This window comes from Prinia subflava, chromosome 2 (genome assembly GCF_021018805.1).
Source record: "Prinia subflava isolate CZ2003 ecotype Zambia chromosome 2, Cam_Psub_1.2, whole genome shotgun sequence".
NCBI lineage: Eukaryota > Metazoa > Chordata > Aves > Passeriformes > Cisticolidae > Prinia > Prinia subflava.
The window spans coordinates 52,421,594-52,438,095 of NC_086248.1; the positions used below are offsets into that span (position 1 = coordinate 52,421,594).

At 38.7% G+C, this 16,502-nt stretch overlaps 1 protein-coding gene across 3 annotated transcripts in view; it reads left to right on the forward strand.

Annotated features, from left to right (window-relative positions):
- TPD52L1 (TPD52 like 1) overlaps positions 1 to 16,502 on the forward strand; it is a 50,790-nt gene that overhangs the window by 11,084 nt on the left and 23,204 nt on the right. For all 3 annotated transcript variants that reach the window (XM_063389940.1, XM_063389941.1, XM_063389942.1), the window contains exons 2-3: positions 7,816 to 7,931; positions 12,946 to 13,094. In XM_063389940.1, coding sequence (XP_063246010.1) covers positions 7,816 to 7,931; positions 12,946 to 13,094 — 265 coding nt within the window. The remainder of the gene's footprint in view (positions 1 to 7,815; positions 7,932 to 12,945; positions 13,095 to 16,502) is intronic.

The window sequence follows — 16,502 nt, forward strand, 5'->3', positions numbered from 1 at the left end:
CCCAATTATAATTGTTTCCTGTGTATTTTCCCCAGTACATTTACAGGACCAAAAGTGACACATCTGTCTTACATGTTGAAATAGCTGACAGGGGTGATGAGGAAAGCAAGCAACCTGCTGGCTGCAGCACAATTTTGCTCATTTTTAAATTACACATTTAAACATCTTGTTAGTTATGTATTTTGTGATCTAAAGGACACAAAATATGACCACATGGAGAATTTATTTTGTAATTTAAAAAATAAAATTGTATTACTTCTTGCAGTACAGATACGTTGTTGGAAGTTAATTGAGGAGGCTTTTGAGTTTAATTATACTGCAGTTAGATTGCTATCTAATTATATTCTTTTGCACCTGGCTTTAGAAAAGTACAATAAACTGATTCATTCTTAGGAGGGAAAGGTTATTAAATCCTGCCATTAAGTTTCAGTGATTTTGATTCAGTGAAGCAGATGCGTGATCTTAATTATACAATTGATGGGATTGCCATCACTTCTACCAGCTGAGGATGGGACCCCAGGTGCCTCTCTATTCAGAGATGAGAAAAATGTACTGTCATGTATTTTTAGTATGAAAGGGTGGGTTTAAGAAATGTGACTGACAACTTCCACCTCTGACTGCCAGTATTTCCATGTCATAGCTTTTATCTTCCCCTATATTGCTTTTCCTCTAGTTTGATTATATATGCATGACTACTTCATTTGTTTTATGCTGTGTGTTACAGTTTCTAGAGTACCTTATTTGTAGAGAACAAGTTCCTTTTGTGATGCAGTGTTATCCACTTTTCATTCCTTATTATTCCATTGTGACTTTATCTTTTTCTTTTTTCTTCCCTGTTTTTCCTAAAGAAAAAGAGATGACAACTCTTCCACTTGAGACATTTTTTTTCTTACCATTGACTTCACAGAAAGTTGAGCAGCATGATCAGTGGCAAGCACAGAAAGTGGTACAGTTCTGTCATTACTTTCAGTTTGACATAATAGAAGGAACTGTCTACTGTTTTTAAACTGTTATATTTCACAACAATTGAAAATGTTACCCTTGTCCAGGCATTCAGGATTATCATTCTATACAAAAAATAGGGTAAAATATATAAGATCATCCTTGCATTCCTGGACATTTCAGATAATTATTTTGCTTGGAAGATCAGCTCCCCGGTTGAAATCTTAGGTTGAAGCAAGTGATATATTTTTTTTAACTGTTATTGCTATTCTCACTTTTATCATGTTTCCGTGTTTGACATGATTATCAAACTCCTTATCAATGTATATGGTTTCTTGGTGCAGTGGTCAAGCTGTTGACTCTCTGCCATTTTTTTTATGTGTAGATTGTCTCTTTTCACTAGCATAGATTGGCAGCTATGTCAGCAGTTTCTGGAGGAAAAATAAGGTAGAGACTTCATCGAGGTATGAGTAATTTATTTTTGTTATACTAAAACAGAAAAAAGAATCAGCACAGTACAACTGGCTGTTTATCCAGGAGCTTCAAATAAAAATGTTCCTTTGTCTGGAAATCTGCCAATCTCATAACTATGGAAAGATTTTGTTACTACTTGGGTTTGCAGGGGTTAACAGGTGGAAGGGAAAGCTTTAATAAAGTCAGTAAAAGCTCCAGGATGACCAGGGACCCCTACTCTGAGATTTTAGGCTACAACCTAGAACTCTTGAATACCCAACAGCTGAACTCGCTCCCTCTCCTTGACACTACTGCCAACCTAAAGCTCAGTTGAGAGAGAGAACGAAGACACTTGCCCATCCATCTCTTTCTTCCAAGGAGCATACTCAGAGCAAAAAGAAGACTGAGCCCATATGGTTGCAGAAAGGAGAACCTACATTTTTCTGTAATGTTTACATTTTTAATCTACATCACCTGTGTATCTTAAATATTTCCCTCTTTTAACCAAGGTGAATTCAGCCTCTGAGTTTTTCAATCACAACTTCAAAATCTACCTTATAATCTCAGTTCTAAGTCCTTTAGGAGAATGGCAGGCTGTATGTAATTGTTAGGCTCAAGCCTAAGCAAGTTTAAGTCCAGACTTGTCCACAGTTAGAACCAGACACAGAAGGGAAAATGTTCCTTCAGTAGTTTGTTTTCTAGGTGAATTAAATGATAACATATTTTTCTATTTTCATCTTCCAGTAATAACTTTGTGGTGAAAAAAACGGTATGGAAATACTTACAACTTCTGATAGCTTTTTCTGATCAATTTAGTTATTTAGTACATGCTTCTAGTCCCCCTTCTCCCCCCCTTAATCTCTATATCTGGCATTAAGACTACATTATAAAGAAGATCAAAGACACTAATGCAGTGTCTGGACAGTTCCTTTGTTCTACTTACCATTTCATCCCTTTGAAGACTCAATTGCAATTTAAATTTGTGAACAAGTGTTTTCCAAGTTTAAATAAGGAACTTTAATAACATGGCAAAAGAAGCTGTAGCAAGTAGTTTTGCTTACTAGAAGAGTTATATAATTTGTTTTCTCACTATTTGATGTGGATGCTAGATAACAGGGTCGATATGATATTTTTAATTAGTAAGAAAACAAAAAAGCAGAGCAGTAAAAAAACTTTAATGCTTAAATGCTTTGTTAACAAAAAGGATCATCTATATATTTCCCTGAATGAATGTTAGAGAATGTACACAAACAGAAATTTGATGGGTTTTACCTTAATTTTGCTGTCATTATGGTTAATTGAACAGACATCAGTGCCTACAGTGTAAGCTTTTCCTTTTGTTGGATTTTGGGGGGGTTTGCAGTTGTTATTCTTTTTTAAACAGTCGACATACAAGAAATAGTCTGATATGTACTACTCTAGAACATGGGTCTGAAATGAATACAGAGAAAATACGTGAAAAGCACTAATTAAAACATCTTTATGTAGTTATCTCTAGATACCTGAGTAAGTATAAAAAAATCTGTCATGGATTTTATCATTGTATTGTTTGGTTATTTTAAATTCGCAGAATAGTTACAGATCTTCTAGATTCTAAGTGGCTTATTAAATTTGTCGTCCCTACAATTCTACTGGCAAACATATGCACAGGTACTGATCCATGCTGAAACAGTTTCTTGCATTAAATCAGATTTAACAGCACACTGTAGAATTAACAGTCACTAGTCTTAGCCAGAACTACCATGAACTTTGGGAGAAAACTCAAAAATGCCCATTTCAGCACACTGAAACAACTTGCATGTTTGTTGTATTATCTTGTCGTATGAATCTTTCACAAGAACACAATAAATGTGTTCCCCCAGCTATCCACCTCCTACTTCTTTCTATATAAATCTCCTAATACAAAGGATTTTCTGCTCATTTGTTTCAACTTGGATCCTTCTGTATGACTTGCAGTTCCTAATTACTGATAATCCCATACTTTTAATGTTTCTTTCATATTTTATCTAATTATATGTGACAGTAAGTACTAAAACTTTCTTTAAAGTAGAAGCCAAACAGTGTTTTGTGTTGATTTGAACCTACTATATGATTTCCCACGCTTTATGGGGGCGAAGTTTTTGTTATTTTGAAGTAACATATGAGAGAATCACTAGTTTGCCTGTTTGTGGAGGATAAATGAGTTATATGAGTATATTATTACTGTAACTTGCTGTAGCAACAGGAAATTGTATGAGACCATAGGACCTACAGTCTTGTCTCCAGCAATCCTAAACCACAAGAAGAGGCTGTCTGGAAGAGATAATGAGGGAGGTGGAGTGGGTCTTGCATCTGTCTCTGGGCAGAGTTTTGTGACAGCAGATCCCAGAGCTAATTGTTGATTAAGCTCTGGATTGAGCTTCATTGCAAATGGAAGAATTGGAGAGATGGGGATAGAGGGAGGTAATGACAAATGACAACTCCTTAGTTGACCATGGCAAATGAGGGAGGGGAAGTTCAAGGAGCAAGTTCTAAGACAGCTTCTGCTCCATTGATGCCTCTTGTGTGCTTTTTTTTTTTTTTTTCTTTAGCGTAATAGAACCGCTTGGCAGACAGCAGCTGAAATTAAATTTGGGAGCAACAGAATTAACTTAATCTGTGTAAGACATAGTAGGAAAAGAAAACAGATGTTAGTGGTAGTGTGTAGGCTCTATCCTCATGCCTTACCTGTTAGTGGCCTGCTTGAATGAAACTTGGAAAACCTGTGCTTTAGATCAGTATGTGGAGGTCTATGCCTAAAATACTGTGCTGTTAGTAAAGGACATAAGAGATACAGGACATCACCGAAGCCATAGGATTTTGTAAATGGCTGGTAATCTACAAGATGAGCTCCTAATTCTTTCAGGGAAGCTTGTAACACCTATACTACAAGGTGAAGCAAAAGCTATTCACCCACACAGCAACTGAATTGCTCTTCTAATAGGGTGCAAAGTTAATTTCCAATTCCACACCTGGATATCAGTGCAATTCTGAAATAATAGCAGCTCTGCATCTGAACAATTTAATCACAATTCCAGTTTTGACCACAGCTGGAAACAAGGCATGATCTTCAGTGTTTCTGGGAGGAATGGGTAAGAGGAGAGGGAATGCAACTTGAAGGCAATTTTTTTCCTGCTACCAATGACCTTATGTTAATCTTGAGAGCAACTCAGCTACTTGTACAATTCCCTTCCCAGAGTGATCAAGCCTTCATGATTCATAACTAATACCTATGTATCTTTAGGCAAAAATACTGTCTTTCACCAGAGCCATTCCTGTGTGTTGTTAGGTTATGTAGCTCAGCAGGAGAGGAAAATGCCTCAGTCTTCTTCAATACTGAGAGGAGACCTCATAGCAGTCTACAACTTTCTCATGAGAGGAAGTGTAGAGGCTGACACTGATCTCTTCTCTCGTGACTAGTGACAAGACCTGAGGGAACAGCCTGAAGCTGTTTCGGAGGAGGTTTAGCTTGGATATTAAGTAAAGGTTCTTCATCCAGAGGATGGTTGGACCCTGAAGAGGCTCCCCAGGGAAGTGGTCACAGCACCAAGCCTGACAGTTCATGAAGTGCTGGGGCAGTCCTCTCAAACACATGGTACAATTCTTGGGGTTGGCCTGTGCAGGACTTTGATGATCCTTGTGGGTCTCTTCCAACTCAGGGTATTCTATGATTCTATGCTTCTGTTCCATGCCCACCCAGGATTTTGAGACTGTACAAGAGCAGAACTTGTAGGTGGGCTTACATGACATCCTTTCAGTTGTGCTGGAGGGTGCTAGGCTGCTCTGTCTCCTGTATGGTCAGGGAATCACAGAACTTCCTTCAGTCTGGAGACTAAAGTATGAGAGATGACAGTATGTAGAGAGAGAAACGAGTGACTGGAAGAAAATGTTCTGCTGGCCTTGCAGTCACACCCTGCAGAGACACCCACAAATCCCGAGCAATTGGCACACGTGTGATCCAAAGCATCAGTCCTAGCTCAAGGCTCCAAAGCACAGTGTTAGGTTATCAGCACATCTGGGCTGATGAGCTCTGTAACTTCAGGGGTCAACTGGTACAGTACGAGTCTGAGCTGGTGGATCCTGACCGCTCTTGTGCTCCATTACAAATATAATGTCCTAATTGTAACCTCTCTGCAATTGCTGCTACCAGAATCTAAGTGTTCTCACATGAGGAAGTTTCAGAACTCCGACTGGCCTAAAGAAGGCTGTGACCCACAGTATGCTGGGGATGTTCAGACTGGAACTGTAAGATGACCGAAGTGAAAACTTTGCAGAGGAACAGTGACCATTAGGGAAGACTCTGGTGGTTTGAACAAGAAAGTGGAGGCTGAAGGATCAGACTAGATTTTAGAGGACTTAAACAAGAAGCAAAGGACGAAAATTGGGAGAGGAACTGGATGAGTTTGTAAAGGATCATAGAGAAGATTGACATGTATTTGCTGTTTTGGAATGGATTGTAAAATTTCAGTCCAGTCTTGAAGTTTAAACTTGACCATTTGGCCTAGTGATAAGTGTTATTCAGTTGTTTCTGATTATTTTGTCCATGTTGGCTTCCATCTCTTACCTATCCATTCCCAAACTAATGTTGTCCCTTGAGCATCGATCTGCTTTCTTTTTGGCTTAAGCATCAGTTGCTCCAGGATCACCTCATCTCAACATCTATCCCAAGGCTTCCCTTTAGGGTTTTCAACCCTGTTGCCCCTTAGAGCCTTCCCAGCATTTCCAGCAGCTGCCCTGTATCACTGCTCTTCCATCCATGAAAAAATAGACTGCTTTCAAGACTGTGCAGACTAAGTTTAGCTTGAGTCCCATAGCAACACTATTAATCCTCAAACAAATACCAAATAACAATTGTGTTTAGAGATGTGTTTAGGGGTGTTAATAAAGGTGATTTGGGAGTGTTCCTACTGAATAAATATGCTTTTCTTTTGTTGTGACTTCAGCAATCTCTGTTTTCCTGGCAAGCTGCTTTTTGGGTAATAGCTAAGATATCAACTACTTCTGTATGCTTTCAAGTTTTTAAAAGGTTTTGTGCTTAAGGGTGGTGATCTATTTCTGCATATGGTGCTAGGCAGGGGTTCAGCACCTGTGTTGCTGCTCTTTATCTTCCCACTCAGCGAAGATTGTAATTAACAAGGCTGAATTCACTCCATTCTGTTCTGCGGGGAAGTTGATTGTATGAATCAAATTAGTGCTGCTCTGTTAAATACAAGGAAATCCAGGTACACTGGGGGACTCTGGATGAAGGAAATGGCAGAAGGCTGGAGGGAATTTTGTTTTTTGCATGAAAATGTAAAGTACTCAATTTCAAAAGACTTGTTCCTTGTAACCTCTGTTCTTTAATGCCCCAGCTTAACTAAGCTGTATTTTAATCTCTGTATAATAGCATATACAGGCCTCCGTGGAGCTAGGAAAGAAATTGTTCTCTTCCATATGAAGCAGTATACAGGTGTCAAGAGTTAGCAGAGATGGCTGATTACCCTGATGGGAACTGAAATAAAGGGGAAAGTGCTGTCCCAGGTGTAACCTGGATAAGATTTTTCTTCCACAACGGAAGAAGATCCAGAATTTCAAAACTAGTTCAAAAGTAACCAGAATGTTTTCTGTTATTTCATGGTTTGTATTGTTTTCTCTGCAGACCATAAAGAAGAGAGGCTCTTAGCAGCTGGAGCCCCAACAATCTTCTCCTCACTGAATGACTGAGAGATAGGAAATATTTTGTTTCATCAGTATCTATTATGCCAGCCAGCCCCAGGTCTTGCAAGCATTTATGTGTGCACTTATCTTGCTTGTTGTAGGCGTGCTGAAGAAAGTGGTGAGGTCTAGTGTATTTGTCTCCCCTTCACAGGTTTAGATTCAGCAATCAAGGAATGCTTCTCATTAACATTCAGAAATTTCAAACAATAGGTATGGCATTTGCCTCTGCAAACTGTGTGCATCTGTAAGGTTTCAAATTGCTGCAAGCAGAGGTACTTTTAGAGAAAACTTGGCCTTGTAATATACCCCCTTTATTATTCAGTGTACTATTGTCGCTCTTTGCAGTGATCCACATTAGCCAGCTTTCTTATTTTGAAGAAAAAGCTTTCTTTTTTTCCTTCTGTATTTTTAGAAGCAAGAAAATGCCTTATCAGGGATTAGTAGGGCCCAAGGTGATTGATTTCTGAGAATGAGTGGTGCTTATACACATTAAATTGCTTCTGTGCAGACATTACCCTCTGATACTTCCAACAGCCTTTCAGAAGCAAAGAGAAGCAGAATGCAAATGATTGTAGCAGGAAAAGGTTGTTTTTACTTTGTGGTTTTATTTTCTAGTGTGTGAATATTATTCTTGGATTTTAGGGAAGGCCAATACAATAATTAAAATAATTAATAGTGGTTGTCTTGACCTTTTAACTTTTTAAGGACTGTTGGAAACTCAGTCGTTCCATGAAGCAGATGAAGATGTGGTCACTGATGTTGATTTCACCAATATGATGTCTGAAGAAGAAAAAGAAGAGTTAAAGACTGAGCTAGCCAAGGTAATGAATTTGAATTTCTGTGAGTGTTACAGTTTCTACTTCCTTAAACTGGAAGCTATTAATTGTAGGATGAAGTATACATCATAAAGCCATGCCCTTCATTTTTGGTAAAATTATTCTAGGCTACAATAATGTAGCCTATAATCTTATATCTGTTTACTGAAGGTTAAGTGTCTTCTACTTGATGATTGTACTGCAAAAGTCAAGTGCGTGTTCCCATCTTAGTCAAGACGTGTTTTTATTTATAAATATTCCTTGAAAAAGAGTGCAAGGTGTTCTCATTAGGTCTGTTGTATTGTTGTTACAGTAGTTGTGCCACCTGATAGAAAAATTTCTTTTTGTGGTGCTCAAAGGAAAAGGTAATGATGATGGTTACAGGAGAAGCTGATGACAACAAGCACAGTAATTCTTCACATTTTTGTTTCCTTTGGCACTGAGGTGTTTTGAGAGGGTAATATCTTTTTTCAGGAGTCTGGAAGTCAGGATACTGTGAAGAGGCTTAAAAATAATGAGATGGGAGGAAAAAGGTGTGAACTCTGTGATCTCTTTATTACTAGGATTAAAGAGTTTGTCTAGATTTGGTCTATCATGGAAGGATGGATTCAGTTTTAATTATTGCTTCAGAATCCTGCAGAAAAGTGAAATTCTGGAATGGATAATGAGAAAATGGGGAGAATCGTACATTTAATTATTTGAAATATGAGTCAAATAACAGAAATCACAGCCATATGAATGTGAAGAGTTCACCTTAATTGGAATACTTAAATTGATGTTAAGTTGTAGTACTTAGGAAGTTCTCTAAGAAGTAACATTTGTAATGACTTTCAAGTAATTTACCTGAAGTGCTGATTCAAGATTTTCAAGTGTAACAGAAGACTGTTTTTTCACTATAAAATTTTATCAATCTTTGTATTTCGGAGTTACTAGTGAATTTTTATTTCTTTGCTGATCCTGTCACATCTGTAGACAATCAGAAGGAAGCTGAAAATTTGCATGTTCAGTTTATCAAATAAGTTAGGAGTTGGCATATTCATTACTGGCTTTACATCAGGACCAGAAGCTCTGGGCACACACTGAAACACGAGAGGTTCCCTCTGAACATCAGGAAGCATGTTTTTAATGTGTGTGGGACTGAGCTGTGTACGCCAAGATGTTTTGGAGCCTCCATCATTGAAGATATTTAAAAGCTGTCTGGGTACAGTCCTGGGAAACATGCTCTAGATAAGGCTTGAACCAGATGTCCTACAGTGATCCCTTTCAGCCTCAGCCATTCTGTGATTCTCTTTTCTGGTGAGAGGGCCTTCACAGGAAGATAGAAACAAGGAAGGAAAAAAAGTCAGAACTTCCTGCAATCATCTGAGAATGATACAGCTCTCTTAACAGAATTGATCTCAAATGTTTCTGGGTGTCCCTGCTGCTTACTGATTGCCATAGTAGAGAATTCTCAGAAGCTCATGCTGGAAATGCTTTCATTCCTGTACTTCTGTGAGAGAGATTTGCCTGAGAGATTGCCTGTCAAATATTATGATCAGGAATTACTTCCTGAATTCTTCACAGCAGTTTACTGGCATGCAGCCAATGCTTAAAGGCAAAATAAAACTGATAATTATGCTAAGAAAGGTTTGGAAAACTTGAATCTAGAATGGTCATAGTCTGAACAAAGTCTAAAGTTAAATAAAGCTGATGACTCTTAGAGAAGACTGCAAAAATGTGTGGCCTGGCCTCCTTCAGAAAGAAAAAGTTGCTAATGTGGGAAGTGGGTAAAGTTTCCTTTTGAAAAGCTATTAGTCCCTACTTACAAGCCCTTTCTGCTCCACTGATGATAGTTTTGTTTTCTTCCATGTCCTTATGTGCTACGTAATACCTGTTTGAGCCTGTAGGAACAAGCACCTCTCTTTCTGTTGGGAGAGGTAAAAATCATCCTTAATTCTGCTATCAATAGTTGATAAAATGGGGATCTCTTTGTGATCTCCTGTTGTGCATTTATTTACACAGAAAACATATGTTCAGTCTCAGTGTTGTGTATCTAACTTATATATTCTTTGTTTTCTTCCTCCTTCCCACTCTGACATTAGGAGAGGAACAAGCACTATTGTTTTTCTGGCAGGATTTTTTTGTATCCTCTATTCCTATTCTCCCGCTAATAGTCTCTTTTTACTGGAAGCTTCTCAGAGCATGGACTTACTCTGATATTGTATTTGTAGCCTAGCCAACACAGCAGGGCTCTGACTCTAATCAAACCTTAGGATTTCTACAATGCAACTAAAATGAGTAACTCTTACAAAAACTTCTAACAGCCATTTGAATTTACAGAGGTCAGTCTGACTTTTCAGAATAACAGCAGAAAATTGTAGCCCAAAAGCTTTACATAAGGCCAGAAGATTGTTAGCAGAACAGATTCCCCCCGCCCCCCTCACTGTGAGGAGCATTGTACAATGACTCTTGAGTCATGCTGGGGGCTGAGATTTTGAGCTACCTTGCTCACTGCTGTCAGTTGTCCTTCCATTACACTCATCAAAGTAGTCATTTACTCTTTGGTGTCTTCCCCCTCCCACACCTTCCCAGAAGGAGCTATCTGGTTTGATCTAGCTGATGCACAGGTTCAGCAGTGTGTGTTACTGCTTGTTTGTTCCCAGTTTGAGGAAAGAATATAATAATACCTTTTCTGCTTACGGGAAAAGGGAACTTTGCCTCTATATGGTGCATCTATATTCTTCTCACTCTGTTGCACTTTGGAAGAAGGGAAGCATGAGAACTAGAAGCTTGTACTTCTGTTGACTTAACCCCCAGTTTTATGATGGAGTTGTAAACACTTACAAAAGTGGAATTTAAAAAAAAGCCTAAACAGGTGATACCTGACTTCCATGAGACTTAGGTAAGTGACACGCTTAAATGCTTTCCAAGATCCTGCTGTAAGGTACTGTAGCTACTTTCTACCTACTTCAGAGTCATCACTGGTATTTGAGCACTTGAGGGCGGCTTTGTATCTGTCATTATTTCAAAATGATGGAAGTTGAGGAGGATTTTGTCAATTCAAAATTAATTGCTGTGTTATAAATAATAAATTACTTTTCTTTAATCAAAAATGTTGTTCATACTTCTGCCATTGAGCACATGGCTAATGCTTGCTTAGGCTGTCACAGCTTTAAGATGTCTATTCAATGGAAGAGGTGGAAAGTAATTTTAATAGAAGCCCTGAAATGTTTATTATATCCAAGTACCTGATGATCACCGTAGTGCTGGCCCATGAGTGTCCTGGCATCAGTTTAAGTTCAGTTCTTCAGCAGTGTTGCACAGGCAGTCATGCACTGAGGGGTTTGTTCTTGGTGAGAAACAACCAAAAGGAACTCTGCGCTGCTGCCTGAGGAATGCTGACGTTTGTGCTTTCTTCTGTAAGCATTTACCAATTACCCTCTCAGAAGAGAGACTCTTGACACCTGTGTCTTGACAGTATTCCATTTGCAGGTTAGGAATATAATGGAGCATAAAGGACATGGGGAGGAATAAAGAAATTTGGATTGTTGTTTTCTAACAATAGCACTGATAAAGTGTTGGCATCACAGGCACTGGTGAATACTAGTATCTGCTTCACTAAGATCATGATTTTGCTTTGTGTTCATAGTTTTGCTGCTTGAATATTTAGTTACCAGGTAATGACAAAAGAAACTGATAGCTGGGGGATTCAAGGATGAGACTTCACCAAGAGCACTGAGCTTGCAGCCAGTTTTTCAGTGAACCAGAATGCATGAATGTGTTAAATAAAATAATCCTGGTACTGGTGTCCTAAATATAGGCTTGGAGCTCAGCATTGTTTCAGCTGGTTCTTGCATCATTCCCTGAAGCCTATGGAGTTTAAATCACAGGGAGACTGTGGTTCCAGGGAATTTAGCATATGGTAATGAGATAAGTTGCCATATGTTACCTTACTAACATATGGAGAAAGGAACACAGTTGGTAAGGGAATTTCTAAACCTGAAGTGAAAGGCAGCTGCTCTGGTGTCACTTGCCCTTGTTAGCTTCAGTATCTCTGTGTGCTGCTTGTGTAGATTGCCTTGGGAGGCTTCCAGATGAAGAATGCAAATCCTTGCTCACTTGCAGGAGAGCTGCCCAGGGAGCAGGATTCTGAGCCAGTGACAGGACAATTCTGCAAGTCCCTCTTCTTACAGTCCTGTCTTCTGGTTCTTGTCTTGGTAAAACACTGGCTTTGATTAAATGTTTCAAAAAAAAAAAAAAAGTCTACTACAGGGAGAATTATATTTCTCTGTTTGGGCTGGATGACATCTTTACAGCTTGAAATTGCAGAGTTTGGTTAAATACTAGGATCTCTGGAAAGACTAATCTGCTCTGTCTTCTGAGTGCTTTTTTGCTTTGGGTACTGATCACTCATGTTAATAGCTCAACTATAATTTTTTATGTTACAATTTTGAAAGATGTAAGGCCTAAAATAAGACTCATATGACAAGGCTATAGCATTTGATTGTACTCTCAAGTCATATATTATCATGCAATTTTTCTATTTTTTTAACCTGCTCCTAAGAGTTTGCATATGTTTTTTTCAGGGCTAGAAGACTAAAAATCGGCAAATATGAAGTTAAAAGCCTGTGCATTCAAAGAAAGATATTTGCTTGAATTTTCCAGTCTTCTCTTTTCCTGTCCGTTCCCATTTTACTAGTGAATGAAAACCATTCCCATTTTACTAGTGAATGAAAAGATGGTGTTTGAGACTTCTGATGCCCTTAGGCAGATTTGGGTGAAGTTGCTTTCTTACTGGATAATTCTCTCTCTTATGAGATGCATGTGTGTGATGGTGAGAATAGGTGACACAGAGGCATTAATTTAACATAGTGCCAGCTCTGTTCTGGGCATGCCTTTGTGACCTCCACAAGCACTTGACTCTGTCTCTCTAGATACCTACAAAAAGCATGAGTTTGTGAGATTCATTTAACCTTTTAATATTGTATGTGTTTATCATTCTGTGGGAATAGGCTAACACCTTTCTCCTTGTTTCTCTCAGCTAGAGGATGAAATTTCAACTTTGCGGCAAGTGCTAGCAGCCAAAGAGAAGCACCTGGTTGAAATTAAACAAAAACTTGGCATAAGTTTGATGAATGAACTGAAGCAGAACTTTAGCAAAAGCTGGCATGATATGCAGACAACTTCTGCGTGAGTACTGATCTTTATACTTACACATATGAACATACCATGTTTTTCTAAAACTTTTTGGGCTGAATTAATAGCAACATTGGTAGAAAGAACCACCCACCTTTCATCAAGTGCTGTCTGCAAAGTCATTTGCTTTTTTTTCCCTCTTCATTTGACAACTGAATTTGACACTTGAGGAGAAGGAAAAGTGAGCTTCTCCACAACTGAGCTGAGCTGGGAGTTGACAGCAAGGAAGGCAGGGTGGCAGTGGCATCATCCATGAAGAAGCAATCCCACAATACCTGAACAAAGAGAGCAGAGCGCAGGTCCAATGACAGCAGAGGGTCAGGCCAAGAGTTCAGATCTCCAAGTGCATCTGTACTGATGAGCCAAGTCCTAGGTCAAGCAAGGGAATCCAGTCTCTGGGTTCAAGATCTGTGAGGTACCTGGCCAGATACAGGCATATCAGTAATATGACTCGACCTTAAATTTAGTCTAGGCTTTAGTATTGCTCCCAAATGAAGGGAAAAGATGCTTAACAAGGGTTCTCCCAACTCTTGCACAACACTTTCACCATAATCTTACTGCTGTGCAGTTTCAGATCTCGCCTTGAGCCACCAAATTCAGAGGAGTGGGGATAAAAGCATTAGCAGTTCCTCCTGATGCATTCAAGGTGCTGACAGAGACTTGGTAAAACATGTTAAAATGTACATTTTTACATTAAAAGAACTATTGTTTGTGTTTTCATGAGAAGACAAATAAAAACCCCTCGATAAAAATGGATGTCTTCTATCTCTCACTGTTGGACAGTTTCTTATCTAGGTCCTGTTTCTCATGACACATCATTAGCAGAGGTATTAGTGTTGCCTTTGTGAGGATGTCTGGGATGTGCTAGGAGAGAACAATCTAGAGACACTAAGCTTTAGAAGAGAAGAGGGGCATGAAACATCTGAACTAGAATTACTGGGAGAGACTAGCAAAATTTTGAAACAAAAACTTTCATTTTTACATGAAATTTGGTAGCGAGTTCTCAGATAGCTTTTCATTTTTCTTCCACATTGACGTTTTCCACTAAGATAGAGTTAGGATACTTTTTCAGTGTGGTAACTGCTACTTTTTATTTAAGATGAGTTTCAGAAACTACCATCCATTAGGTGGTAAATGTCCAGAAATTCTTAAGTGGAACTGAGCAGCAGGAGTTCCATTTGTGCCCCCAAAAATTCACATGTTTATGGTCCAACTGCTGTATAGTTTGGCTAGATCCTCATGCCAGAACACCAGTGCTGGTAACAATCATGGTAATCCAGCATTCTTAAGAATGGAGGTGTTAAGTAATAGAAGTTATTCATTGCTGTACCAAAATAGCAGTGGGATAGCATTATTCTCTGATTTAGGAAGGACGAAATTGTTTTAAAAAAAGCTTTTTAAAAAAACAGTTCAAAATATTTACATGCCTGTACTTTAGGTTTCTAAATACACAATTACTCATTTTAAATTTTAAAATGACCTGGTTTTAAGAGGACAAATTTTGTTTCACTTGGCTGGTGTGCTTTCCTGTAAGTTAAAACTACTTTTCTTTAACAGGTAACTTTTCAAAGCCACAGAGCACGAAAGTTTTTGTCCACTTATTGTTAATCTTTTTAAGCTCTCCATTTAGGGATGCATTCTCAGGGTTAGAGTGGAGTTAGAGGAAGAGAGGTGGACTTCTCTCAGAAACAGTCCCGTAAAGTGAGTTAAGAGTCATGACCTAACTTACAGGATGCATGCCACCTTTACTGATTAAATTTAAACTTGAGATTTTGACTATTTTAAAGCAATTGCATTTTAAATGGTTGGCCATAAGTTCCTTGTTAATTTCCTATAATATTCAGTGCACTGATGTTTAATATAATCTATGTGTTGGGGGAGGCAAGGGGTTCTGCTATAGAGGACTTCAGTAACTGGAGAGCAAATGATTGCCTTGAGTTTGATTTGGCTTCATGGTGGTAAGGCATTCAAGTGGAATGACTTCCCACACACACCTTTTTAATGATTGGGTTTTCAGTGAATAGAGGTGGGTGGATATTCAACTTCTAGCAATGAAGGTTTTTTATATTTTAAAAATAGGTAATTCATTCTTATTTAGATGCTAGAAGCAGGGTCATGTTGGTGGATTTTGAGATTATTTATTTTAACTTAAGAAATAATTACAAATGTCTTTACATGGATATTTGTAAAGACCATAATGGAGCTTTTCTAATTATTGTTCTGCTACAACAGAAAGGTTTTACGTAATCTGAATGCCTTGTATTCAGTTGAAGCTTCTTGGTGGTGCTTCTGTAAAGTTCCCACAGATCTTAGGTTCCGTGCTTCAGATTTTCACCATATAGTAGATTAAGGTAGAAGACAGCATTGATGAAGATTAACCTCATTTTGTACAGAATCACAGAATATTTGAGGTTTTGACAGCAATGTCAGGAGACTCTCTAGTCCAACTGCCTCTTTCAGGCAGGACCGGCTAGAGCAGAATGCTCAAGACTATGTTCAGTAGGTTTTAAATATCTCTGAGGTTGGAGATTCTGCAGCCTCTCTGGGAAACCTGTTCCATGTTCAATTACCTTTGCTATGAAAAACATTTTTCTTAAATATTAAAATATTAATATATTTTAATATTTCTTGCATTGAATTTGTGCTGGTTGCCTCTTGCATTTTTACTGGATACCACTCAAAAGGGCTTGCCTCTGTCTTCTTTCCTCCTTTCATTAAGTTGTTTGTGCACATTGATGAGATCCTTCCATGAGCCTTCTCTAAGGTGACCAGTCCCAGCTTTCCCAGCCTCCTCATATGAGCGGTGCTCCAGTCCTTAACCATCTTTATGCACCTTTGCTGGACTTAATCCAGTTTGTCCTACATGTCTGCCTTGACAGAACAGGACCCAGCACTTCAGGTGTGGCCATAACCAGGGCTGACAGGGGAGGGATCACTTCACTCAAACTCTACACACTTTTCCTAATGCACCCCAGGATACTGTTAGCCACCTTTGCTGCTAAAGCACAATGCTGACTCATGCCCAGTTTGTTCTCTACCAGGATTCCAGGCCTTTTAGTGCAAGGCTGCTTTCCAGCTGGTTGATCCCCAGCCCCTACTGGAATATTAATCCCAACCTGCAGGACTCTGCATTGCTCTTTGAACTTACTGAGACTCCTGTTGCCTCATTTTTTTCAGACAAAGTCCCAACTAATTGTATTCTTTGGTGCAATTATAAAATTGCATTTCATTATATATGGAGAAGGTTACAAGGGTTACTTCAGCCTTTCACTAGTCCCTCATATTAAGAACTAAAGACGTAGATCCACAAGATATCTTACCCTTTGCTGACCATTTATGTTGTAACCATGCTCAGCTTTGTCCCTCAGCTTTTCATTTGGTGCTCTTCTGTAGTTCTTCGGA